Below are 27,358 nucleotides of genomic sequence, written 5' to 3' on the forward strand. Positions count from 1 at the left end.
CGTGAGAATAATTTGTGTTGCCGGTGAAAGCGTTTGGCGTTTCGGAAATGAGTAAACACCCGTGAAGAGTATCGGGGCCTGCATTTACAAAGCGGATTCAGTGATAGTTATTGATTAACTTAATGTTAACATGTTACGGTTAATGTTAACATTCCATAGGTTGTCTTCCTAAGGTGTCTTGATAAGGTCCAGTTTGTGACGATACACTACCTTCTCTTTATTAAGCAATCGAATCCAGAAGGGAAAAGATCACCAGTTGTGTTGGTCCTAGCCGTGGCTCAGTCGGCGTTTCGGAAATAAATGTAACAAATTTGATGCATAATTTTTATGTACTATTTATTGGTTTTATAATTCCTGTTTTTTATCGTGTTTCCTATGGATACAATACTTTACTCATATTTACAATCATACAAACTTAAACGCTAGATGAACATAAATCGATCTTTCATAAATTTTTGTACGTTTCTGTCTTCCTAGGTTCATCGTACAAGTGAACCTCTCGCACTCCACTCGGAGAGGTTGCTGACGATGAGAAAAACTCAAATTGCTTTTTCTTTCATTCTTTACAAATACTTACAACGGGGGGCGTAAAAAGAAAACACTTTATAGCAGTACTATATCTTCAATAAATAATAACTTGTCTCAGCACAGTGACAGCCAATCGCAAGAATGATTGTTTTTTTTTCTCAGGCGAGAGTAGTCTTGCAGGAGAAACTCAGTCAATTGCTCAGCAATGACTCTCTTGGAAAAACTCAATGAAGATACCTTTGAAGAGACTTAAGATTTTTTTTGGTTAGAGATCCATAACATTGATTTCGACAAACGTTACAAAACTTAGCACGCATCAGAGTCAATCGTGTGACCTAAACTGATCGAAAGAACAGGATAAGGAAGAAAGGATAAAGTCTTACTCACTAGAACGTATCACTTAGGGGCTAGGTAGAAACGCTTATCACTAGAACTGCATGCAGTACACTCATTCACAAACGCGCGCTTCGGGGTTTACGATTTCGTTTGTCTTATCGCTTCTCTCTTTTTCTTCTTCTTCGTTTTCTTGTTCTTCACTTTTACATCCACATCCAAACTGAGCCGCACACACATACACAGCAAGTTAAGCGTTGCTTGGGATTTAGTCATCCAGCAGCCACAACCGCATCGGGATGTTGCTGAAGGTGTCGTTCAGGAACTTGCGGAACAGCTTGGCGATACTCTGGGACGCGGCCGGTCTCATCTCCTGCACCAGTTCGTTGGCGTTTTGGTTCAGGAACTGGTTGATGGCCTCACCTGCAAATGAGAGGGGGGGACAGCTTGTTAGGTGTTTGTTTTTTTTTTGCTTAAATTGAGTCTGCTTATTGATTTAGTAAACAAAACAAGTGCTCTTACAGCGTGAACGTCCCACACTTACCGAGCACATTCTGGGTGTTGACATTGTCCTTGACCTTGAAGCGGGCGTTCTTCATCGTGAAGTCAACCAGCATCTTGTCGATACCCATGAACACCTCTCCGTCACGTTCGACCGGTTTGCCGTAGATCTTGGCGATGGCACTGATGTCAGCTATTGTGGGATAAAGAAAGATTAGTATCGCCAAACATTCGACCGTCACCCGCGAAAAAACCTACAGAACTCGGTCCAGAACTCGCCGTTGGAGCGCACCGGCAGCAGCAGCACGTTCCCGATGATCTCGTACTTGCCCCGGGTTTCGACACGCGGGATTCCCAGGCTCATGTCGATGCGCAGCTTCTTCACGTCGCTGCGGACGTCCTTGACGGTGTAGTTGCCGGCTCCGAGCGCCACAATGTCCGTGAACAGGGCCTTGATGCGGACGGCACCGGCGTTGTTCTCCATCGCCAGCTCTTCGATGCGCAGCGGTTCCAGCGGGGGCGTCTTCAGCTCGGTCAGACCCTTGGCGATGTATGGCCGGATGTAGTTGAACGAGTTCTTGATGCATTTGTTGATCTCGGGGTCACTCCGCCGGCAGGGCTGCACGTACGATGCTGTTCGGGTGGAAAGGGGGAGAAGATGGAAGAGCGTTAGCTTTACACTGGTTGGCTGGATGGCATGGTTGCATACGTGCAGGCGTTTTAAGGGTTGGGACAGATTTTCATTCATTGAGGCTAGTGATTTTTCGCGATTTCGCGGAAGCCGTGTAATCCGTAAAATTTGCTCTTGGCCATAAAGTTTGGTAATTGCCGTGAAACAAAAAATCAAAAATCAATTATTCGCTCTACAGCATTGCCTTGGCGTTCTCGTTTGCGAGATGCCTACTCGAAACTAAGTGTCCGAAGGCTTGATTTTTGAGGCAATAGGGGGATGGCGTCGCTATTTTTAGACCACGTTTTCCACTTTTTCTCATCGAAACCGACTACTTTATCGACTTCATTTTGCTGGGCGAGATAGGACGCCGTCTATTTTTAGACGATGACTCAGCACTTTTCCACTCTTGCGCTTAAAAAAACCAGGTGGCAGCACGATGTAACGCCACGTCCCTATTGCAAACCTTAGCTTCCATCCATCCCGGGATTCGAACTGACGACCTTTGGATTGTTGGTTAGTCCAACTGCCTACCAGCGACTCCACCGAGGCAGGACCCAGGGAGACGACTCCTATACCTGGACTGAGCTATCGACCTTTAGGTTAGACCGGGGCCAACATTTACTTCCCCGTCCGACGGAAGACTTGGTGCGACAAATCTCGCCTCAAAAAATGCCACCGGGACCATCTGGGATCGAACCCAAGCCGATTGGGTGAGAGGCAGCCACGATTACCCCTACACCACGGTCTCGGTCTTGCCGTGAAACAGCTGTTAGCAAATATTCATGACGAATTATGAAATAATCTTTGAAGAAATTGTTCAGGACTCGTGTTTATTTGCAATAGGTCGTAACAGCCATCACGACCTCCGACACTTTTTTGATTTTTCCACTTAGGCAAATTGAATTTTGATTGTTTTTTTTTTTTAGTAATGAGCATTTAAAGGACGTGTAGATACGAACGATGTTTTTATAAATGATGTTTAAAACATATTGCTTATTTCGTCACAATTCTGATCAAACATTTTTGAAAATATGTTATAATACGTTCAAATTTGACTCAAACTTTTTATTTGAAATGAAGCAAAAATAAAACTTTGCTATATTAATTTAAAAGCGATAATGACCATTTTTTATGGACTAAGCCTCAAACTTAGTTTTGCACCTTCGAATTCGAACTAGAGCGTCCAATTTCCCGGGGTTACAAAAAAACATAGAAAACGGGATATTTTCAACAAATTTCCCTGGAAATCCCTAGAATTTCCGAGAAATTTGAAATTTATCGAAAATTATTCTGATTTCAGATCTGTTCGATATATTCAATATATTCAATATTCAATATGATATAATATTAATGGTTAAAATGAGTGTAATGATCAATTAATGGCATAACTGCTTACAAAAACAAACTAGAATCCGTATTTTCATACAAATCGAATCGCCCCCTCCTCTTCAGTAATATTTCAAAGATTCGCATTTTTCTCGAAAAATGAGAAAAACCACAATTTATATTCGCGTTGATCGAAAATTGAGAAAAAACACAATTTATATTCTCGTTGATCGATGATGGTTAATATAGGACTGTTTTTTTGTGTGAACTACAATAAAATTCAAAAAACCTCTAAATTTGAGCTTGATGAAGATATTGCTTTCAATTTACACTTTTTTATTTTAACTTTTTTGAAGTTGAATCCAAACAATTTAGATGAACATTATGTCCATTACCTTATTTCTAAAAAGAGTGAAAAAGGCATCAACCACAGGTTCAGGTTAGTGATTTAATGTTTAACATGGATCCATGGATTTAATTTCTATAGAATCAGACAACCCTATTTTTTATTTAAACTCAAAAGAGAAAGGACTAATGTGGTTTTGAACCTGTCGAACTGTCCAGTTAGTCAGAAGGTTTGAAGAGTTGGCAATCTTATCTAAAATTATTACCATATAAGTTATTACTATTATTTTATAGTGATCATAAAAAATTCACGTTATCATTTAACTTCGTTGTATTTCAATTTCAAATGATTGCTAATTTTTTTTAATTGCAACATTTATGTAACCATTTGTTGCTATATTTACAGTAGTTGTTCGGTAACTGGGCGTTGTTTTACTGGGTTGCTTTTTAACTGGGCGCTCGATAACTGGGCCGTAGCCCAGTTAAAAAGCAAACAAACGTCAAAAAACCAAAACAACCCAAAATGACCGAGGAGTAAATGGATGCAAAAATCATATTCAATAAATAAAAAAAACTTTTTTCAAACTTTTGTTTGATTTCAAGTTACAGTTAAAGAAATATGAAAAGTAAGCATTATAAATAAATTAGAGTAAATTTTATTTTTATATTTCTTCTGGAAAATATTTTGCCTCGGTTTTTTGTTCAGCCCAGTTAACGAGCAACATTCGGTGACTGGGCTACGTTCTCAGCCCAGTTACCGAACAACTACTGTAGTTATTATATTGATTCTCAAACTCTTGCCTAAACTGCACACCTTGCAATTTCGCATCAATAATAATAAAAAACTTCTAATTACATCAGCACACACCACCAATTGGCATGTTTGCGGAAACAATATGACCAAATGCAGGAAACCGTAGTCAACCTCAACTTGCTAATTTCCTAAACCTTCTCACTGATACCCGCCTTTCGTTTACGAACAAAAAAAAAAATCATTTACCCGCGAAGGCTAAGCCGATTGGTTACCCCACTCCTCGAGAGAATCCACCTTGGAGTGGCGGCGTCTTCCGGATTTTAAAAGAACGCACTCCGTTTGATTACATTAGCCAATTGCCGGCTTGGCTACTGTTCGGGGAGCCACGGAGGGGTGGGAGAACGTTGTCATAAGAGTTGTTGGTCGTTGGCTGTAGTGTGCGTCAGCAGAAGCAACATATCGCTGAAGCAATTCCAAGTGCCCCTGAGTGAAAAGTAAACAATGAAAATGTGTGGGGATTCACCTAGCAGTGACTTCAGGACAAGTGATTTTGTAAAATTTCTAACATTCTGTTTAAAAAAATCCATATAAAGTCTACTTGAAAGAATTTCAAAAAATATAAAAGCAATGCTAAGCAAACAATCAAATCGATTAAGCTTTCCTTCAACTCCGGCATAACAGTACCGGAGTTGCATAAAAGTTGCACTTGCACTTTTATACCATCTATGCCAGCGTGTTCGGCCACCCACAATTCACGCATGGGTGGGTATTTAGGTTGCGTCGTCACGTCGCGTCCTAGTGCCGGGTGGAATTCCGTTTTGTTTTGCGGTGAGTGTTGAAAGCTGTGGAAAACCATCCATTCATAAGGTTGGTTTAATAACGAAAGTGATGCGAAAGGACCGTGAAATTGATCTATTTGAATTCTTGGTTTAATTGTTGAACAACACATTTGAAATGATTAGCAAAATTCACAAAAGGTTGATGACCAGATTTTTTTTAAGTTTTGCTCAAAAATGCCTGAGCAACAATTAAAAAAATGTAGTCATCAATGTTTTGTGAAGTTTACTAATATTTTCAATTCTTAAGGGGAAAATCATTGAGATTTTACAAGCAAAAATTGACGAAATAGATTCAAGTATGTACATTGCCGCAATTTCAGCTGGAAATAATGGTTGATATGCCAAAACTTCGCACTTTGTTCCTTATCGAGTTATTCTGCTGCACTGTACTCAGCGAAATTCTGAGAAACATGAAATTTAAAACTATGTTTTTAGACATTTGGGTAGGAATGCTTCCATATTCTTGTAATATTGAAGCAAAAAGGAATTTTTAAAGTCGATATCTTATTTCTTCGCGATACAAAAAGTTGCTGACAGAATATTCAGTTTAAAAAAAAATCAATGTCTTGCCAAAAGTCACTGAAATGTACAACATTGAAAATTTAAAAAAAGTTTTTGTGAACAAAAATATATAGCTTTAAAAACTTTTTGCAAAATTTGCATTGCAATCAGGGTTGTTAAAATATCAAAATATCAGCTCTCAGCAACTACAATTATCCCGCCTGAATATTCATGCCTCAAATACAACTGCTCTTCTCTCTTCATTGAAACTCTCAGCGCCGAACATAGCCGAACACGTTTTCGTGTTTACCCACTCGCGATTGACATTTTCCTTTTCTCTCTCATTCCCGCTTCCACGATCATCCTACCGCAAAAGCGTTTAACCACAAAAGCCGCCACAAAACCAATTTCGCAAACGCAGTTTGACGGGACGTCATGCGTGGTCGGATCCTAATCGCCATCTCGCGTTCTCTCATTGCAGTTTTTGGAGAGATTGAGAGACTCAGCGGTGAGAGCGCATAGTCGAGGAAAAGGGGAAGAGTGATAGAGAGAGAATGACATCGCTGGGAATCACGAGACACAAGAAGAGATCTCACAAGCTATAGTGACGGCCACTATACTCTCGGATATTTTTGGTGCAGAGATAATCTATTGATAGCTTTTTTATCACTCATTTGCAACACTGATTGCAATCATTGATTAAAATCAGCACAAATAATCATTTCACATTTCCATATCAAATTAACTTCAGCTGCCTCACTTCTTTTCCCTGCAAAACTAGTTACTCTGCACAGCCGCGTTCTGGAAATCCTTTCACTTTCAAGTGTCACGCATTTCCGCACTAGAGTCAAGCTCTTTATTGCCACTAACTGACGAATCGCCTTGCGCCACCACAGCATCAGCGGAGTTTAGAATTGGCATTACCATACGACGCACGTCGGGCATTCCGCGCGCACAGCCGGTCCCCGGTCACCACAAAGCCCGGGCCCGTCGAACAGGTTTCCAACATCATTTCCCAATCCCCCGGCCGGTTTGGGGCACGCCGGTATGCTGCACAGGTGAGACTCGATTTTGTCAGGGTTGGAATTCCATATGAGAAGTTTGGGATTTTCCATTAATTAATTTATTTATTAATTTGAGATCAAACAAAAACCTTATTTATAAAAAAAATGACTCTGTTTTATAAATCGAAATTCTACCGTACACCACTGTCGTCCAAGTCGGTAGCAACGAGCAGGAAAAGTAATTGACTGCACGGTTCTAACACTTTCCAGAAGTCTAGCTGAGCGAGGAAACCACGAGGTCTGAGACCGGATTGCCAAATCAAATGGCACCAGCCAGCCAGCAAAAGACTAGGTCAATCCGAGCTGGTGACTTGTACCAGCTTACAAATCCAACTAGTCTGGCCTCACCACCGTGGAGAGCACGGAGGAGATCTGACGGCGAGGAGGCAGGGAAGCAAGCTGAGGCAACCTAGAAGGGTGCAGAAATATGTTTTCACTCTCGGTGAGCCGCGAGGTTGTGAAAGAGCTCAACAAGCGACGAACCTCGCGACATTAACGACGGCGGTGGTCGCGGAGGCACAAGAACGTGCCTCCGGTTGTCCGCGGTGGTTTAATGTTTATGAAGTCCGTTTAGTAGTCGGGTGTTGAAGTGGTCGCCAATAAAGAGGTGCCCGGAATAGGAAATTGGTTTATGTAAATTGAGCACACTTTAAGGAAAGGGAAGACCTTTGAAGAATCTGCGTGTCGCTTATATAAACAAGATAATTTGTGTTTTATGTTAAAATCGCTGGATAAATGTTTGATTTTTAATCTTAAAGTTTTATTTTTAGACTGAAATTCCAATTCATTTGTGTTTTTTCTTAAGAAAAACAAAGTTTTTTCTGACTGTGACCATTAGTAAAGACTCTAGCACTCTGTTTTGGTAACCCTTATCGCTCTAATAATTGCGTCGTAAAACTCAACAGAGCCCAGCGATCACCATCTCCGACACACGCCAACCTGTTGATAACGCTCGTCATGCCGGGTGATCATGACCCAAGCTCGACATTTGGAGCAGTATCGCAAAATCAACAACAAAATGGATCTACCGAGATAACTGCATTTGAGAGACAAACATTTCTCTACCACGTCTCGGTCTGGACCTGGGTCAATCGTCTACAGCAAGTGCGTCAGCACTCTCCGTAAGGCTTCACCACACCGCCACGGACGAACGGACTGTGTGGCATTTCGAGGTCGTGGCAAATCTTGCGACATCAACCACCAGTGGCAAATGGACGGTAGCAGGCCTCAGAGGTGCCGTACCGCACCATGCGGTGCACTTAATGATGGTAAATTGAGGGATTAACGACCGTGGGGGTGATTATCAACGTTGGAGCTTTGTGAACTGTGAACTCGTGGAAAGTGGTTCAAGAAAATGATTTAGAACGGAACAGTATAAATGTTTCAACGAATAGATTAAGATCAGTTACTTTAAAAGATTTTGTCAATCCAGCTAATTACACTGATAAAAACTGATACAGCAATATTTAAATCCAGAGTTACAACAATATATAAATAACTTACAACCTTCTTAGTTGCCATTTTCGGGTGCACATTTCATATACACAAATATTGGTTATATTAGCCTTAGGTAACAAGTCTACAAAGTTTCACTGATATCGGAGAAGGTCGAGTAAAAGTTCCTAAATATTTCCTGTTTTTATTTTATTTTACAGCGCCTTTCTAGAGTTTCAGAGAACTTCTACAAAATTGTCCTTCAGGTGATTTCTTCAGGAATTCTCAAAATTAGATTATTCTGCTTGTTTTCGTAATTGTTCCCCTCTGCACCTGCAGCCCCGACAAATTTAAGGCAGTACACTTGTGATAAGTATACCATACATAACCTTACCTTGATCATCCTGGATATTTGGAAGAATCTTTAGAATGATCACCTTCAAGGTTGATCCAAAATAAACACAAGTACGGTAAACCGAGGTGACATTGATAGGTTCAATTAATTTTTGATTTTTTTTTTTTCAATTTGTAAGGTTTGTCACAAGATTATATTTTTTTAACATATGCTGTGGTAGGCCACACAAGGTGCATGCAATTTTTTGTTGAATAAAATTTTATTCAATAGTGTTTAGAAAATAGTTGCTTCAATTCAAAAGAATTCTAGTTTTTCTTGTAAAAATCAGATTTAAAGTGTCGAATGTACCATGTCAATACATTGATTTTTTTAAAGAATCTGAAAATGAATTCCGTTTTACAATTCAAACTCATTTTATTGAGAAAGTCATGACACTTTGAGAATATTGAAATAATCCAATTGATCAACATGAAACTGTTTTCTTGGAGTACTTTGAACACTTCTCTATAACGGACATTATGATTTCATACCATTCCGTTCGCATTTAATTTGTACTCTTCATTTTGCGGTAAAATCTCATATTGGTAGGTTCACTAGAGTAAACCGGGACAAGAGTGTGCACTAGCCTTTTCTGGCATTAAAAGCAATGCAAATGCAAATAATATTTGGCTGGTAATGTGTCAATGGGTTTGCCCGTGAAAAGGAAATTGAAAAAATAAAGCGTGTCATTTGTGTGGGCAAATAGTAGTCCATGCAACGAGTTGCGAAAAGAAGATTTTTTCAGCACGAGTCGTACATTTATCCAACGAGGTTCACAGAGTTGGATAAATACGACGAGTGCTGAAAAATCAAGTTTTGCAACGAGTTGCGTACAACATTTTTTTTTGCAATTCCGAAAAACGGTTTTTGAATGGATTATTATGTCAAACATTCATATGTTAAGTAAATTCACCGTTCAAAACAAAACAATATCGAAAAATGTTACTTTTTGATAAAAGTGTTGAAAAGTTCAACTTTTCAGCACCCTTTTCAGTGCTGAAAAGTTGAACTTTTCGGCACTGGTATTAAAAGGTATTGATTTTCAAATCTGTTATTTTCGGTAGTTAAAAGAAGGCCATTTCATTTCTCTAGAAGGACAGGAATAGTTGACAGTTTCACAGCGAGATTGCAAAAAAACATTTTTTGCAATTCCATCGTGAAACTACTTACTTTTCCTGTCATTCTTGAACAACGAAATAGCCTGCTTTTCTGTACCAAAAATAACAGAATCGAATAGCAACACTTTTCAAAATAAATGCTGAAAAGTTCTACTTTTCAGCACTTAAATGGGTGCTGAAAAGTTGAACTTTTTAGCACTTGTTTCGAAAAGTAACACTTTTCAACATTTTTTTGATTTAAACGACTTATTGACAAAATACATGAAAATTTGACTTAAAATTTCACTCAATGGGTGTTTTTCGGAATTGCAAAAAATGTTGTATGGAACTCGTTGCAAAACTTGATTTTTTCAGCACTTTTCGTATTTATCCAACTCGGTGAACCTCGTTGGATAAATGTACGACTCGTGCTGAAAAACAACGTGTTGCATAAACTACTATTTTAGTTATTTTGTTAGTAAATTTCATGTTTGAAATACAAGGTTTACAATACCTAAGATTAACCAAAAAACAAAAAAAAAAAAACTAGTATGCAGCTTGATAACTGAGGTATTTACTAGGAAAATCGTGCAATGAATTGCTTCTCTAAATTGTACTACGACCTTTTCAAAAAAGGTGTACGGGGCAAGTGTGCGCACTTAAAATTTCCATACAATTTTTTATGGAGAAAAAATAAAAGTTGCTCAAATCCATGCAAAAAACATCAAAGATTTTATATAATACCTTAAGTATGGCTGTTTTTTATAAATTTAAATTATCAGCCTTTCTAATAATTTTTTGATTATCGTGGAATGTGTCAAGGCCGGGGCAAGAGTGCCCATGTGTGATTTTTACAGATTTTGACTTTATTTAGAAACACTTAATTTTTTGAAAAAGTCTGGCAATACGTTTTGAAGGCAATTGATATAGCTTCCTTTTGATAACAACGTCGAATGATAAATCATTCATTTTCAGTAGAAATCAGAACGATGTACATGTTATGTAAGCACACTTGCCCGGGCTATTTTATAGGTCACCCCGGCTATCAACACCACCTCGATTTACGGTACCGTAAACTGACTGACAAACTGACCTTGGTAGAGAAGTGTTCAAAGTATCTCAAGAAGTAGTTTTCAATATTTTTTGAAAAGTTTAAATATGATTATTTCAATACTCTTAAGCAGTGCTTATGAAATTTCGACTTTGTTTGTGATAGGTAACAGAACACTCCAATATTCTTCACCATGACAATCTGATTTTGATATTCTACTTTCGATTGATTCATACACAAACGAATGAGTGCTACCCAAAGTCACTCACATAGTCATTTACTTCCCTCTAGAAATACAATCGCTCAGAGAACGGTCGTTTGACATTCTACCAAGATTCCTATCATCTCTCCCGTGATCGCAATCATATGACTTTTGTCACCAAGCAGCAAACACTTGGAAGAGAGTTACAAAAACGAGAGAAAGAGAACGTTCTCTCGTTCGGGCGGCTTCTTGAGTGGTGCTTATTTTTCGTTCGTTTCGTCTTTGTGTTTGCGTTCACCAACCGCCGCCAAGCAATGATGATCATGATAGGCGCTGTGTGTCAGCGATTAAATTTCGTTTTGTGAAATTATCGCTGACAGAAAAATCTATCAAATATCGAGCAGTCCCATTCAGTGATAGATCACTTTTCAAGCATTGCTCTCAAGTGTCATGTTTTCGCAACGAAAATTAGTTCGAACCGGGAAACGGATCGCATCATCTGATTCGTAAGAAATTTTTTTAACTTTCAGTCTTTTAAATTAGAACTTCTATTACAAGTTTTCAGGCATTTTCAATAGAACAACTTTTATACACAGAAAAAAATAATGTAAATTTGGAAGCTTTAATTTTGGAAGGTTGAATATTACCTCTTTTATGATGTAATTTTACCTCAATTTAAACTGAAAAAGTGACATTACACCAGAAAAGTTGTAAAATTACACATTTCCAGAGGTAAAATTACACCTTTTTTCTGACATAAAAGATGTACCCCTTCCAAGATGTAATATTACCATGATTTTTTTTTCTGTGTAGCAAACTTGAAAAAAGTTTCATTCAAGCAGCTTAATTGGTCTAGCTGGCAAAAAAATGATATTTTAATGAAAAAAAAAAAACAATTTGTAATAATTTTTAATCAAATTTGGAAATTTTATTAACTTAACCTCAAATTTATATACATTTTAAGAAAAGGTAATAAACTCAGTTAAATGTAATTTAATTACGATTTTTTCAAATGAAACATTCAGAATAATCTTACACGAGTAAAAATCATGTCAGCTTATCCAATGAACTTGTAAACATTGAAATGTTTCCATAATCGACTACATTTTTTCAATTTAACTGTAAATGTTTTAAAACAGCAGCAGTGAAATCGTAAAAAACTGTTGACGTGCTTGGAAAAATTTTAATGTTGACAAATTTGACAACATGGAGTTACCGGATTAGCTTACATGATTTTTGTCTGTGTACTAATGGTCAATTTAAATCAAACGATTTTATTTGCACACTTTCAGGCTAAATTTTGTATGAAACACATCGACTCTCAAAGTCACCCCGGTTTATAAAACAACTTTCAACGAAACTTATTTTTTGAAGCACTATTGAAAAATAATATTTTTTTTAAAGGGCCTACCCCACATAATTTAAAAACATAAATGTTGAGCAAACTCTTACCGGTTGAATAATGTTTGAAATTCTATTAATGTCACTACGGCTTACGGTACCATGAGTGTTGCTCAGTTTCATCTAGGTATGAATGATTTGGGCTCCCCAAAACGAATTTTAGTGTATTCCCTTCCAATGAATAAAATTTGGGGTACAAATGCTATGGAATTGTGAGGGGAGAATATCCGATATGTATATGATAACACACTCGTCATTTTTGAAGTCGATGTCAGTAAACGCGTCAGTTTCTTCGATGATAGATAGCGGCTCTCTGAATACAATCCATTCGACGGAATTGAATTTTAGCAATTTTCCTGCTAATAAATAAAATTGGTATTCTGGGTTGAAATCTGTTTCAAAATAATCAACTTCAGCTTTAAAACCTTATTTTATTAATGAATACTTCTAGCAAATGACGTCATTAGAATGTTCAGCCAACAATTCTGAAGTGTTGAACAGCATTGAAAGACGGCAGCAACATTGAAAGAGGTGTAAACAAAAGAAACAAATTGCTGACGCCATCGAGTTCCAGCCACCTAAATAATATTGTTGTCGCACCATGTGCTTCCGGTGCACAAGCTCCAAACATCTCCATCAAAAGCCACCACCACCCGCAAGGTCAAGTCCACCTAGTTCGGACCTTAACTCGTTTGCACCGGTGCCGGCCACGAAACACATTTCGTGGCCAGGGTCATCAAACGATGAGATCTCTTAATTCCCCTACGTCGAGATTGATGTGCAACAAGGTGAGAATTGACCACCAACCGTGGCGTTATGAGTGTTGTTGTCGATGATTGATTAGCATACCGTCGTACTGAAGCGGCAGGAAACCCTCCGGAGAAACCTGTACCGGCGACACGCCGCTGACAAGGTCAGTCCGGGCACGAAACCAAGTCAAGGTCGAGCTGATGATAGCCGTGGACGATGAATCACGTGGAGTTCAACGAATGGCTAAGAGAAAGCGTCAACAGTGGAGAGATCTAGCTGGAGAGACACGGCTGCTTTGAATGAAACCTTCGGAACCGTATGGCAAGCTACTTGCCAGCAGACAGATTCTGCCCGTGTGCTTGGCTGTCGCAAGACATAATCCGCTCTGATTTTTACGATGCCTGACTAAGCGAATTGGCTTTGCAACCGGCCAGCAGAGGTACGCCAAGGTTGTGGCGCGCGCTTAGGGTTGATGGTGAAAATTGTGCGAAATTTATGTAATCGCTGCTGCTCGTGGCCTGACCGGGCTCGAACGAGAGCAGGCCAACACGTGGGGCCGCCTTTCAAGATCAAGGAAGCCTGACGGATTCGAGCGAAACCGATGAGGCAACATCTTGGATAGCTGTGCGGTTTACGTTTGTTGTCTAGGAATGATTGAGTCGACAGAAGCTGATGATTTGAACGATATTAATCGTTTGCAACGGACCGAACATGTGGATGCTACGGCATTTCCCTTTAAAGTGTTTCCAAAACTCCTTCCCGTTTCACCTTAATCAAATTTGGTTTAATTGACTACCAAATAAACTTAACATTTTCAACAGCAATACCAATGACGTATGAATATAAAATTGACAACTCTTTTGTAGAACACGACAAAGGCGATGGCGTTGATTAAAATCTCCGAAATGGTCCGAGACCTTCTGCCGCTGCTGGCTAGGACTCGATTTCTCCTTGATAACCACCAACACCAAGCGGACGCCATTATTACGCACAGACCGGTCCGGTTTTTTGGAAGGCTCTCCGGCGACACGCCGTTAAGGTCAATGTCAATATCTTGTGGCGTGTGACAGTCAACTCGGAACTACAACCAGTCGTCGCATTGTTTTGACGAAAGTCTCGTGATGAGGTTGGCTCTTTGTTAGGAATTGTTTACAAGTCATATGAATCATTAAGACTTGAAAACTAAAATCGTTTTTTGCTGAACCTAGCCAAGCCGATGTTTACAACTCTGGTTTTGGTTTCCAAATATTTGCAGCAAAAAAAAAAGCTCATACAAGCGTGCTTAAAAAGGAAACCTGAAACTAGGGTGTGACCTTAACCTTAATCGTAGATGCAATCTCCTAAATATCTGACGCTGTTTAATCACGGGACGCGTGAGTGTGTACTCAACAAGTCTTCGTACTCAGTAATTTTGCTGTTGCTTCTAGACTGGACTTTGTTCGGTGACGTGACTGTGGTTTGCAATTGGTCTCCAGCTCTTGCTTGATGTTTGCATTTCAGGACAATTCCAGCCGAGTCAGAGTTCAGTTCACTTGCGCAAGACGACGGCCACTTTCGAAGAGTTTCTTGTGAACTTCTTCGTCATGACCTTGGAGTGGCATTTTTCGAGCGAACCGGGGCTCGGACCAGTCAAATCATCTTGTTATTGACTTATTATCTGTTCAGCATTCATACACCACACCAGCAGCTCGCAATCGGATGCAGCTGCGGTAGTTAACGGTCCGGATTTGGCAAGGACGCCGGGAACTTGTTTGGTGAACGGACGCCTTTGCACTTTCGATTTCGGTGTTTGGCGTGATCGATCGATGGATGACGTAAAAAGCTTGATAGAGAGTAGCTTGAAATTGCTTTGGAGGACAAAATATTGTCGATTCAAAGAAAAATGGCCATCTCGCCGGCGAAGGGGCATCTTGTTCTTCTCCGCGCCAGCCTAAAAACTAATGTTTTTGAAACAAAAAATCAAGGATTTCGAGTAGCTGTGAGGAAAAACTGCGGATTTTCAGGCAGTTAGGCAGATTTCATGCAGTTTTTCGTTGCTGTTTTGCAAACCCCTAAGGTTTTCATGCAGATTTTTAGCTACGAAATATTTTTTGGTTTGATTTTCGAGCTGCGCGGAGAAGAAACCGACGGAGCCTTTGGACAAGTTTCATTTATTCGGCAATAACGGCTTCGGAAATGGACACCAACAGAATAGAAATCACCAGCTGGACTAGACAAAAAAGAGATTAATACATCCTGAAAGGGGCTGGAAGTCATATGGAAAGAAGGAAGAAGGAAAACAACATCTCTAAGTTTGTACTCCAGGGAACAACTTTGCCGAAGTGTGCGACGGTGTACAACGGTAAAAAACACGATCAAAAACCATTTCTGATCACTTCTTTTTTCATTTTAATGCAAAAAAAATGACAAGACAACATTTTTTTGATGGATCAACTTTGGTCCCCTTGGAACGAGCTGTCAAGTAGGAACTTTTCTGTCAGGAAGGACCGCGAGGTTAATTTTTCAAAATTGATTTAAAAATCCATTTTAAACTCTTTGTGGTCGTACAAAGGGTCAATGTACACAGAAAAATAAGCTTTATCGCTGTAAAAATTAATATAAGCAATCTAAGCTTCATTTTAGGACCCAATTTTAGGTCGTTCAAAGGCTCATTGTACTCAGAAAAATAAGCTTTATCGTTGTGAACAATAATATCACAAATTTAAGCTTAATTTTAGGACCAAATTCATGACATCGCGTCGCAAAACTCAAACTTTTCTTTCAAGTACTTTGTCGCTATCGCGCATTTTGTTGCACGAGCATTTTGAGATTGAGTTTGAGTCACAAATTTTCACAAATCCCCAACATTCGATTTTAATCTTTAGTTATTCAGTAAAACCGAAAAAAATTGTGCATAGTTGTCATTTTTCATATAAATCAATCTTGCAATTCCATTTGAAAAGAGCCCAAACCGAAAAAAAGCTCACCGATCGGGCTCAAAAATTTTCTGTAGGTTCCGTGGCCAAAACAATTAGACCTATATTTTTTGTTTGGCCATTAGGGTGGTTGCGTATTTTAATTACAAAAATTTTGGTATTCTAACATGTATAGGTCATCGCTGAAATTTTTAAGTTATCGTAGTTTTAGTGAAAAAAGTTGATTTTTTGCCGTTTCGGCATTTTCCTGTTTTTGCGCGTGGCACGTCGAAAAACTAAGTTTTTATTTTCAAAAAATCATATCTCGGAAACGTACGGTTCGTCAAAGCAAATTTTTTACTGTGTAGATAAAAATATTTTCAGAGATAGGCTCTTTTGTCCAGACACGGTCAAAACGCCATTCTAAGTATTCATACGACTTTTTCAAATGTTAAGCTAGATTTTTGAAACTTCTTACAAGTTTTCTGTAATAGCTAATTTAATCACCTTTCTTTTGCGGCTTAGACAGCTTATATCGGATGAAATGAGGCGGAGATATGATTTTTTTTTGAAAAAAGGGTTTTTGCAAATAATGACGAAAATTGCCATTTTTTGAACCACCCTAGCACCCTAGGTCACCCTAATGGCCAAACAAAAAAAAAATACGGGTCTAATTATTTTGGCCAAGGAACCCCAAGAAAAATTTCGAGCCCGATCGGAGAACTTTTTTTTCGGTTTAGGCTCTTTTCAAATGGAATTGCTGTATATTGACACTCCCTGAAAATTTGTCAGATCGCGTTTGACACAATACTAGCCTGACTACAGTTATCCAATTGGGTCGTAAAGCCCTAAGTAAATTGTTATGTAGCACGGTAAAAAAAGCGAATATAGAGCTTTTCTGATCACTTTTTTTCATTTTTATGCAAAACAAACTGACAGGACAACTTTTTTTCGATGTATCAACTATGGTCCCCTTTGGAACAAGCTGTCAAGTACCCAGTCACGACGTTCTAGCAGGATTCTAGCAGAGTTCTCACAGAGCTGGATATTCTTACAGCATTCTAGCAGAAATGTTCCACCGTTCTAGCAGGATTCTGGCAGAACCAGCTCTGCTAGAATATTTCGTGACTGGGTAGGACCTTTTCTGTCAAGAAGGGCCGAGAAGTTGTTTTTTTTTTAAATTCATTTAAATATTCAAATAAATCCTGTGTGGTCGTATAAAGGATCATTGTACTCAGCAAATAAGATTTATCGTTGTGAACAATATTAAGCTTAATTTAGGGCCCCAATTTCAACCAAACATCAGAATAACGCGCCGACTGGTCATCCCTACAAAACGTATTTGTTATTGTTTACATTGCGTGCTGTAGTTTTTGGTTATTCAAGGTCAAATATCAAAACAACAGGATCGACTTGTTGGTACTGTGGAAATGATAACCAAAAGAGAAAAATCAAGCTGAACTGGCTCGAGTTCGAGCCAATTGGGCTCAATTTTTCTGACTGGGAACCGACCAGGGGTGTGTTTGATGGGCTTGAGCTAGGTAGATGCGCATTTGGCTGAGGGCGCCTACAGTGCATACCTACATGATTTTTAGGGCGCTGACAGTCACTAACTGATATGTGAGGCGCTTATAGTGGAAACGTATTTTTAAACTTAAAAATAAAACAAAATCCTAGAGTACCTAAACATACACATGGTTCTTGATGGTTAAACAAAGCGTAGATTAAATTAAAAATTTAAAAAAATGGTAAATTTACCTATTTTAACAAAGTAGTACTTATATAACGTAAGTTTAATTTTGGAGATTAAAGATTACTATTTTTGTATAAATTTTATTTTTTGGTACGATTTCTGCTGATATTTTTTTTCTGTGATTTTGAATCAATATTATTAGAAATTAAAAAAAAAGTCTTGTCGCAAAAAGAACGATACACGCCTGTGAATCCGTTGCCGAAACCACAAGGTTTAAGAGGGCTAGATTATAAGGTGTTACGTCGATTCCGTTTTTTGATTTCCGTTCCGTTTATGTTTTTGATTTTTTTTTCATTCAAAAATGTACGCACCTTCCCGCCAATTTATTTTAGGAAAATTTCAAAAATTCTTTAACGGTTAGTAAGGTAATTCGCTTGGCTAAACACTTGCTAGAAAGTGTCAAAGATTTCAAGAACCTATAGGTTTGAAAACATTATTTAGTAAACTTCAAATATAAGATCAAAACAGACAAACAGTGACTTTTGCCCTTAACTTACACAAACTTCACATTATTTTTGAAAATTCATAAAATTGACTCTAAACCTAGTCGTAAACCCTTTCTTTGTCCCGTCCTACTCGATACTGAAAATGCCCATCCCCCAACGTGGACAAATAAAAATGTTTTGTCTGCAGCGTGGATAAACGCAACCCATTGCAATGAAACAATAGAATCTTTTAGTTATTTAAAATTGTTAAGGTCGTAGGTGACACAGCAAAAAATCCGATGGTAAAATCGCATGCAAAAGCATGCACATCACCTTCGTCAAAATAAACACTTAATATTACACACTGCATGTACAATTTTTGCAAACACAAAAAAAAAGTTGCAACCGACGGGATTCAAACCCAGCACCAACAGTAAGGGCTGGCGCCTTAACCCACTCGGCCATCAGACCGATGAAAAGCTGCAAGGATAAATGCATATATGAGCTTGACATTTTGGTCTTGTAGGTTTCCCATACTGATGGGCTACATATTTCAGGGTGTAAAATCACATAAAATTACATAAAATAATGCAATATTTATTTTACACCCAGGCCTTTTACACGCAGCTGGATTACTACTTTTTTAGCTGTGTATCATAAAAAGATAACTCTAACTACACATAATTAAATTTGATCCATTTTGGAATTGATAATAAAAACTGACTCTCGCGTATTCAATTCAGAAGTCAGAATTATATATTAACAGGGTATCCAGATCCACGGTAAGTTTCGGAGAACAAATCTAAGATAAAAGTGAATATTTTTAACGATTTTAATGTATATTTCTATGGAAAAATCACATGAAATTGATAGAAACACGTACATTCATATTTCTCAAATTTGTCATGAACATGCCTTGAATGACTTGAACGGGACCATCCATAAACCACGTGGTCACTTTAGGAGGGTATGGTGATTGTCCACGATCCATACAAAAAAGTTTTTTTTTGTATGGACAATTGTCCACAAGGGGGGGGAGGATGGTGGAGGTAACAGATTCCCAAAAAAGTTTCCACGTGGTTTATGGATGGTCCCAACTTGAAAATAACATATAAAAAAATCCTTATTCAGTTATCCGAAAAACACAATTAGTTAATAAGGAAAGGAGGCAGAATTCCTAAAATAAAGGAATTTCGTACTTTTTTTTATTTCTTTATCTTTTCTTTTGAACTTTATCTTTAGCTTTTGAACTTTATCTTTGCAATCAAATCGGAGAAAACAGATTGACTAGCTCTCAATAAAATAATCTGATGCGATTTAGTATTACCTAAAGCGTCTAATTTCCCAGGGTTACAAAATTCCCGGGAAACGGTAATTTTTAAAATTTATCCAAAATTGTTCTTATATTGGTTCTGGTTAATATTCTTCAACAAAATTGTATAAAATAGCAACTTAAATGATAAAATTAAGTGCGAGGGTCAATTAATGCCTTAACTGCTTGCAAAAACATTTTCAAGAAAATATATTGATATTCTAAATTTATAGACTATTTCTAAATTTACTAGTATTTTTTTTTTTTGCAGTGATATTTTTCCAATCACAGTCTTTTGACGGCGAGTAAAATGAATCCATGCTTCAAAACCATAACATTGCTATTGAATATGCTGCCCACCATTGAAAAAAACGGCTAATATCCACTTTTGGCAAAAACGAGATATTAGCACCAGGTGGTAGAGGATGTTCCAACGCATCTCCTGGAACTTGAATTTCACTGAAATAATATTTAGACTTGGCTGCCGATGCGAAAAATCAAACGGCTAATATGCCTCTCTTATGGGAAATTGCCTTGACGGAGGTTTTGTTACAAACACTAAAACGCGTTTTTCTCGGAATACTTGATTTGGCATAATAGCCGAATTTTCAATTATGGGCAGTATGGCTCTGTGAACAGTTTGAGAGAATATGATAAAGAATAATATGGAGACGACGTTAAAATGAAATACAAAATAATGAAGAAAATATGGATTTGTTGGCAAATCTTTTTTCTTGAACAAATCTTACTTCTTTGAGCTCATGAATAAATAGATAAGCATTGAATTCACCTTAAAAATCAGCTTTTTCACTTGAAATATCATTTTCATAAAATCACCTTCTACATAATACGAAGTAGTTTTTTTAATGATTCAGCTTAATAAATGATTTCGTCTAAAAGAATTTTCATAGCAATAAAAGTAGTTCAGTTCATATTAAACCTCTTACGCCCTTGTAAGCTCATGTTTTTTTTCTTGATATTAAACTGTTAACACTTTTTAACAAATTTACCAATTTTTTTTTTAATAACCCTCTCTGAGACATCAATTGATATTTTTTTCAATTTTCATCCAATTTGGCCATGGTAAACAAAACCGTAAAAAACATAATTTGATCTTGGCAGAACGGGATACCTAAGTTTCAAATGATATAACAGCAATTTTTGTTTAAAAAATTAACCAGAATTATAATAGTTAATTTTCATTTCATAATATCGTGATTTTTGTTGCTCAACGAATAAACAAGATCCCAGTTGTGAAAGCTTCAGAACCTAATATTTTTTGAAATATTTATACTTTGATATGAAATTTTCAGGCGAACTGAATGGTTATAAGAACAATAAATTGAAATGAATAAAATAAAATTGAGTTTTTCATTACTATTTTTTTGAAAATTTAAAAAAATGTGCCAAAAGTTAAGAAAATTATGAAACTATATTATGCGCAATTATTGTTACTTTTAACGGCATTGCTTTATTGAGACAAGAAATTGATATCAAAATTTTATTTTATTTCTTTAAAAAAATAAATATGAGCATTCAAAATGTCTCAGTTAACGCTTCCTATTGTGTAACTAAGTGAAATTCGCATATTTCAGCTAGTAACGAACAAATACTGATATTTTATTATTCCGAAATAGTAGTTTATGCAACAAGTTGCAAAAAGAGGTTTTTTTCAGCACAAGTCGTACATTTATCCAACGAGGTTTACCGAGTTGGATAAATACGAAGAGTGCTGAAAAAATCAAGTTTTGCAATGAGTTCCATACAACATTTTTTGTAAATTCCAAAAAAACACACACTGAGTGAAATTTTATGTCAAATTTTCATGTATTTTATCAATAAATCGTATAAATAAAAAATCTGTTGAAAAGTGTTTCTTTTCTAAACAAGTGCTGAAAAGTTCAACTTTTCAGCACCCATTTGAGTGCTAAAAAGTAGAACTTTTCAGCATTTATTTTGAAAAGTGTTGCTATTCGATTCTGTTATTTTTGGTACAGAAAAGAAGGCTATTTCGTCGTTCAAGAATGACAGGAAAAGTAAGTAGTTTCACGACGGAATGGCAAAAATTGTTTTTAGAGATCTAATTGATAAAGTCTAGATTATACAAAGTGGAATCAAATTAGATAATTTATAAGAATATGTGCAATTTGCATAGATTATGTATATGTATTAGGATGTAACAAAAATTACATTTTGGCGGGCATTCAGAGGTTTGTTCCGGTGGTCATACTGAGCTCAAATCCCAAATATGAGCTTGATTGGATGTAACAGGAGCTGGCGCTTTGCATTTGAATTTTAAATGGGATTTAACCCGTAAAAAGATTTTTTTTTCAAAAATGTAATTTTTTGAGGCACTTTGGCCACTGAAGCGCTTATTTTTAACATCACTGGCGTGTAGGCCCGATTCTTGCACATCTTTTGATACATATAACATTGATATTTGGAGCACCCCGGAGCTCGGTACAGACCTTCAAAGTTTGGCATTTTTTTCGAAAAATCGATCCCAGCATAATCAAATGGTGTCTCGGACGCCGCGAGATGCGACGTATATCTTTTTTACGATTCAGTAGCCAAAGTGCTTAAAAAATATAGTAAGCATATTGTTTCAATCAATTTTCAGCGACTTTCCAAAGAAATATCTGATAAGATCGTAATAAAATTCTTAGATTCTTAGAAGAAGTTGCACTTGGGGCCAAATATTATATTTCAATTTACCCCTCAAAATTTCGGGAAATAGACTTTCTTACAAGGTGCAAAATATCAGACCTACCTTATTTATCTAGGAGAACTCTAAATAATCACACCGTGTACATTGTACACTGTATGACTTAATCAAACTATGTTTCATTTTCCATATCAGTTCCCGAACTATAAAATAAACGAAATCACTTATTAAAGTCCTCTACTAGAATAAAGTTGCCACATAGAGCGATTTGTTTTAAGGTCCTATCACTTCGAAAAAAGCCTTAACCAGAAGCGAAGATCTCTTTCATCAAAAATAAAACAGCAATTAAAACATTAATAATAATGGTGCTGATTTCATAAGTATTCTTTTTTTCAAAGCTTCGGGGTAAATGTTCCGAAAAACTCTACCCGTCAAAAATCATCCTCTGTTAGAGGATAAAAAGAGTAAGTCAGCCTACACAAGTCATCTGTTGGAAACATGTTAACAAAGCGATGCATAAGGTTTGCATGCCCTGCGAGGCTGTTGCTGTGAAGTGGTTGTTCAAGAATGCTACATCGTTAAATACTGTAAGCACAGAGTTAAAGGATGAATAGCACGTATTTACAATATGGAAGAGCATAATTTTTTCATAAACATTGATGATCGTGCCAAAAAAAACGCATTACGCAAATGAATGACGAATTAGATTTTGCGGACTTCCAAACAAATAAAAAATAAATCAATGCGATTGTGCTTTTAAAACGAGCTCCAACATTTTTACCAATTCGGAGTATCGATTCACCTGAAGGGTAGGCTTACTCCTTCAATATGAGAAAGTCATTTGAAATCATTGGTCCAAATTTGATACATTTTGGTGAGCGAGTAGGCTTCTCTCGCTCTTGGGGAAACATATAATTGCGTGCGCACAACAACCAAAAATCATTTAGTCAAATAAAAAAACTTTTGCATCGCAAGAGTGACAAAGCTAAATTTAAATAAAACAAACAACGAACCATCGCGCAGCGATCGCGCATCGACTTAGCGACTTTGCGACTGACTGCGACAGCACTACCTTGGGACACTGAAATGTTTGGTTGACTTTCCAGAAAGAGTGCATATGACTTGAATAAAAGAAAAGGGCGCTTCAAAATTGAGCCAAGAAATTGGTGAAACTTGGTGCAAGCCCATTTATGGTCAAAAATATCGTTTAACTTGAATATTTTTCCTTAAAAAATAAATAAATTTAAGCAAACAGCTAAGTAGATGTCATCTACTCAAATCTACCCATAAGCACACCCCTGTTCAATTTTTTTTCAGCCAAAAGGGCGCCTCCAGTCAAATTTTCATATTGAGGATTTCAATACATTTTTTAAGTCGTAGGGGCGCCTCCAGTCAAATTTTCATATTGAGAATTTCAATACATTTTTTTAAGTCGTAGGGGCGCCTCCAGTCAAATTTTCATATTGAGAAGTTCAATACATTTTTTTAAGTCGTAGGGGCGCCTCCAGTCAAATTTTCATATTGAGAATTTCAATACATTTTTTTAAGTCGTAGGGGCGCCTCCAGTCAAATTTTCATATTGAGAATTTCAATACATTTTTAAGTCGTAGGGGCGCCTCCAGTCAAATTTTCATATTGAGAATTTCAATACATTTTTAAGTCGTAGGGCGCCTCCAGTCAAATTTTCATATTGAGAATTTCAATACATTTTTTTAAGTCGTAGGGGCGCCTTCAGACAAACTTAATTTTAAAATATCGCTCCTCGACTTGGCAACTTTGCGACTGACTGCGACAGCACTACCTTGGGACACTGAAATGTTTGGTTGACTTTCCAGAAAGAGTGCATATGACTTGAATAAAAGAAAAGGGCGCTTCAAAATTGAGCCAAGAAATTGGTGAAACTTGGTGCAAGCCCATTTATGGTCAAAAATATCGTTTAACTTGAATATTTTTCCTTAAAAAATAAATAAATTTAAGCAAACAGCTAAGTAGATGTCATCTACTCAAATCTACCCATAAGCACACCCCTGGAACCGACAGCGTGGTTGCAACAGTGCTGCCAGAAAAGCTTGTTTGAAACGGTTGGAGTTTTGAGGAGTGATTTTTGTTAATTCTGTCTACTTGTCGGAATTTGAACTCAGTGCAACTAGATGATTTAATTCTAAATGCCCGCAGAATTGACCTGTTTAGACAGTGGAAAACATATATGTCAGCACATAAAGCTTAGCAATCAAAGTGTTGCCAACTTTCGTAATTATTTGAACAAATACAATAACACTTACAAGCAACAGGCACCAACTCAGGTGGAATCCAAACATTTTGTACCATCTTATCGAATCGTGTACAACCGGCAGTCTGTGTAGTAAAACCAGCTGATTGCATCGCTTCGCATATATACTAACTGCCGAGTAGATTCCATTTCGCCACACTTTTCCTCCACCTGTGAATTGCGGCAGCAAAATCGTTTGATATGGTACACACTTCTTTCAACTTACTAAACGCTGAGTAGTGTTCGGTTACCATCTAATACGGCGCGCGCACTCGATGACGTTCGCTGGCCGTCTTCACCTCCTCCAAAAGAAAAACCAAAACAACTCTGATGAACACTATCGCCAGTGTAGTTTTGTGCACTTTTAAATGGGTCACTCGACAGACAGACCGCAACTTCGCGTGAACTCTTCATGTGCGATGGCACGACGTAAACTGCACATTTCGGCTGTGCTCCATGGGCCACGTGGGTCAAAGTGGTCATCAAACGAATCTCTTCTACTTGAATAGTTCGGATTTTCCCAAGATGGTCGATCTAAGTCGGACATTCCCACCGATACCTCAGTTGACCAACCCGCCCCCGATGTCCTGTTTGAGACCACCACCACCGTTCGAGAATGTCTTCTGCGCAAGAGATCTCTTTCAAGGTGTCTCGCACTCCGCGGCATAAAGCCAACAATCCGGTTGGTTCGCCACCGACCAACCAGCAGCACTGTCTCGTCGACGGCCAAAAAGATTCGAACGGTATGGTTGGGTTGGGAAATCCACTGCACTCGGGTCCAAGACATGGCGGCGCATGCCATCGCCGGAGCAGAACAAGGTTGGCCACCAGCTTCAGAATCACACGTGGTTTCCCAATTTCGTTGGATTGAGCTTTGCAGAAAAGCTGCAAAGTTCTTACGGGGTGAGGAAGTTTTCAATTTATTTAAGGCTGTGGCCTGTGAGACTTGTTTGATCAACCGGCTTTTCATAATTGTTTGGATTTTCAAATGTGTCAAGGTTTTTTCACACGAATTCTATTTGAAACAAAACGGAATTTTTGCACTGTTTGCTCAAACAATTATATATGGGTAATTCTCTACCAACTCACACGAAATCGGGAAAAGTTGCCCCGACCCCTCTTCGATTTGCGTGAAACTTTGTCCTAAGGGGTAACTTTTGTCCCTGATCACGAAACCGAGGTCCGTTTTTTGATATCTCGTGACGGAGGGGCGGTACGACCCCTTCCATTTTTGAACATGCGAAAAATGAGGTGTTTTTCAATAATTTGCAGCCTGAAACGGTGATGAGATAGAAATTTGGTGTCAAAGGGACTTTTATGTAAAATTAGACGCCCGATTTGATGGCGTACTCAGAATTCCGAAAAAACGTATTTTTCATCGAAAAAAACACTAAAAAAGTTTTAAAAATTCTCCCATTTTCCGTTACTCGACTGTAAAAAATTTTGGAACATGTCATTTTATAGGAAATTTAATGTACTTTTCGAATCTACATTGTCCCAGAAGGGTCATTTTTTCATTTAGAACAAAAATTTTCATTTTAAAATTTCGTGTTTTTTCTAACTTTGCAGGGTTATTTTTTAGAGTGTAACAATGTTCTACAAAGTTGTAGAACAGACAATTACAAAAATTTTGATATATAGACATAAGGGGTTTGCTTATAAACATCACGAGTTATCGCGATTTTACGAAAAAAAGTTTTGAAAAAGTCACTTTTTGCGTTTCTCTTTGTTTCGTCGTCCGTGTCTGTCGCGGGTGACCATGAACGGCCATGATCGATGACGACCAACTTTTTCAAAACTTTTTTTCGTAGAATCGCGATAACTCGTGATGTTTATTAGCAAACCCCTTATGTCTATATATCAAAATTTTTGTAATTGTCTGCTCTACAACTTTGTAGAACATTGTTACACTCTAAAAAATAACCCTGCAAAGTTAGAAAAAACACGAAATTTTAATATGAAAAATTTTGTTCTAAATGAAAAAATGACCCTTCTGGGACAATGTAGATTCGAAAAGTACATTAAATTTCCCATAAAATGACATGTTCCAAAATTTTTTACAGTCGAGTAACGGAAAATGGGAGAATTTTAAAACTTTTTAGTGTTTTTTCGATGAAAATACGTTTTTTCGGAATTCTGAGTACGCCATCAAATCGGGCGTCTAATTTTACATAAAAGTCCCTTTGACACCAAATTTCTATCTCATCGCCGTTTCAGGCTGCAAATTATTGAAAAACACATCTTTTTTCACATGTTCAAAAATGGAAGGGGTCGTACCGCCCCTCCGTCACGAGATATCAAAAAACGGACCTCGGATTCGTGATCAGGGACAAAAGTTACCCCTTAGGACAAAGTTTCACGCAAATCGAAGAGGGGTCGGGGCAACTGCTGTGTGAGTTGGCGGAGAATTACCCATATAGCGATGTTCAGTTTTCCACCAGGTATAGGAAAAGCGTCGTAGAGTGGAGCTCTGATTTTGATAGATAATTCGACATTGTTATTTAGAGATCATTTGTTCCAACTTCTCGAGTATAAGTGCGATTGTAACTATTTCTCACTTCTTTCAATTAATTTGATTAATTATGAATATGTTTTTACCATTGAAAATAGGAAAATGGTGTGATTTTTTTTCATTTTATTTATAAAACTTGTGTTCAAAAAAATATGCTCAATCTTTTGATCATGAAGGCTACATTTTATTGTTTTGAAAAATAATGCAAAAAAAAAAATGTGTTGCAAGAAGTGGCTAATCAAAATTAATAAAAGTTATTGGTCTTTTGTAACAATTTAATTTGCAAAGAAGAAGGTATGGTCCAAGGGTTTCCAGCAAGGCCTCAGACTGGCAAG

General features: G+C 37.6%; 1 protein-coding gene across 1 annotated transcript in view; it reads right to left on the reverse strand.

Annotated features, from left to right (window-relative positions):
- Window positions 1–315: 315 nt before the first annotated feature.
- Window positions 316–27,358, reverse strand: part of LOC6039399 (circadian clock-controlled protein daywake) — a 43,381-nt gene continuing 16,338 nt past the window's right edge. Inside the window, exons 3-5 of the mRNA XM_038263617.1 lie at window positions 1,621–1,995; window positions 1,406–1,555; window positions 316–1,284 (exon numbers count right to left, since the gene is read on the reverse strand). Coding sequence (XP_038119545.1) covers window positions 1,130–1,284; window positions 1,406–1,555; window positions 1,621–1,995 — 680 coding nt within the window. The 3' untranslated portion in view covers window positions 316–1,129. The remainder of the gene's footprint in view (window positions 1,285–1,405; window positions 1,556–1,620; window positions 1,996–27,358) is intronic.

Source organism: Culex quinquefasciatus, chromosome 3 (assembly GCF_015732765.1).
Source record: "Culex quinquefasciatus strain JHB chromosome 3, VPISU_Cqui_1.0_pri_paternal, whole genome shotgun sequence".
NCBI lineage: Eukaryota > Metazoa > Arthropoda > Insecta > Diptera > Culicidae > Culex > Culex quinquefasciatus.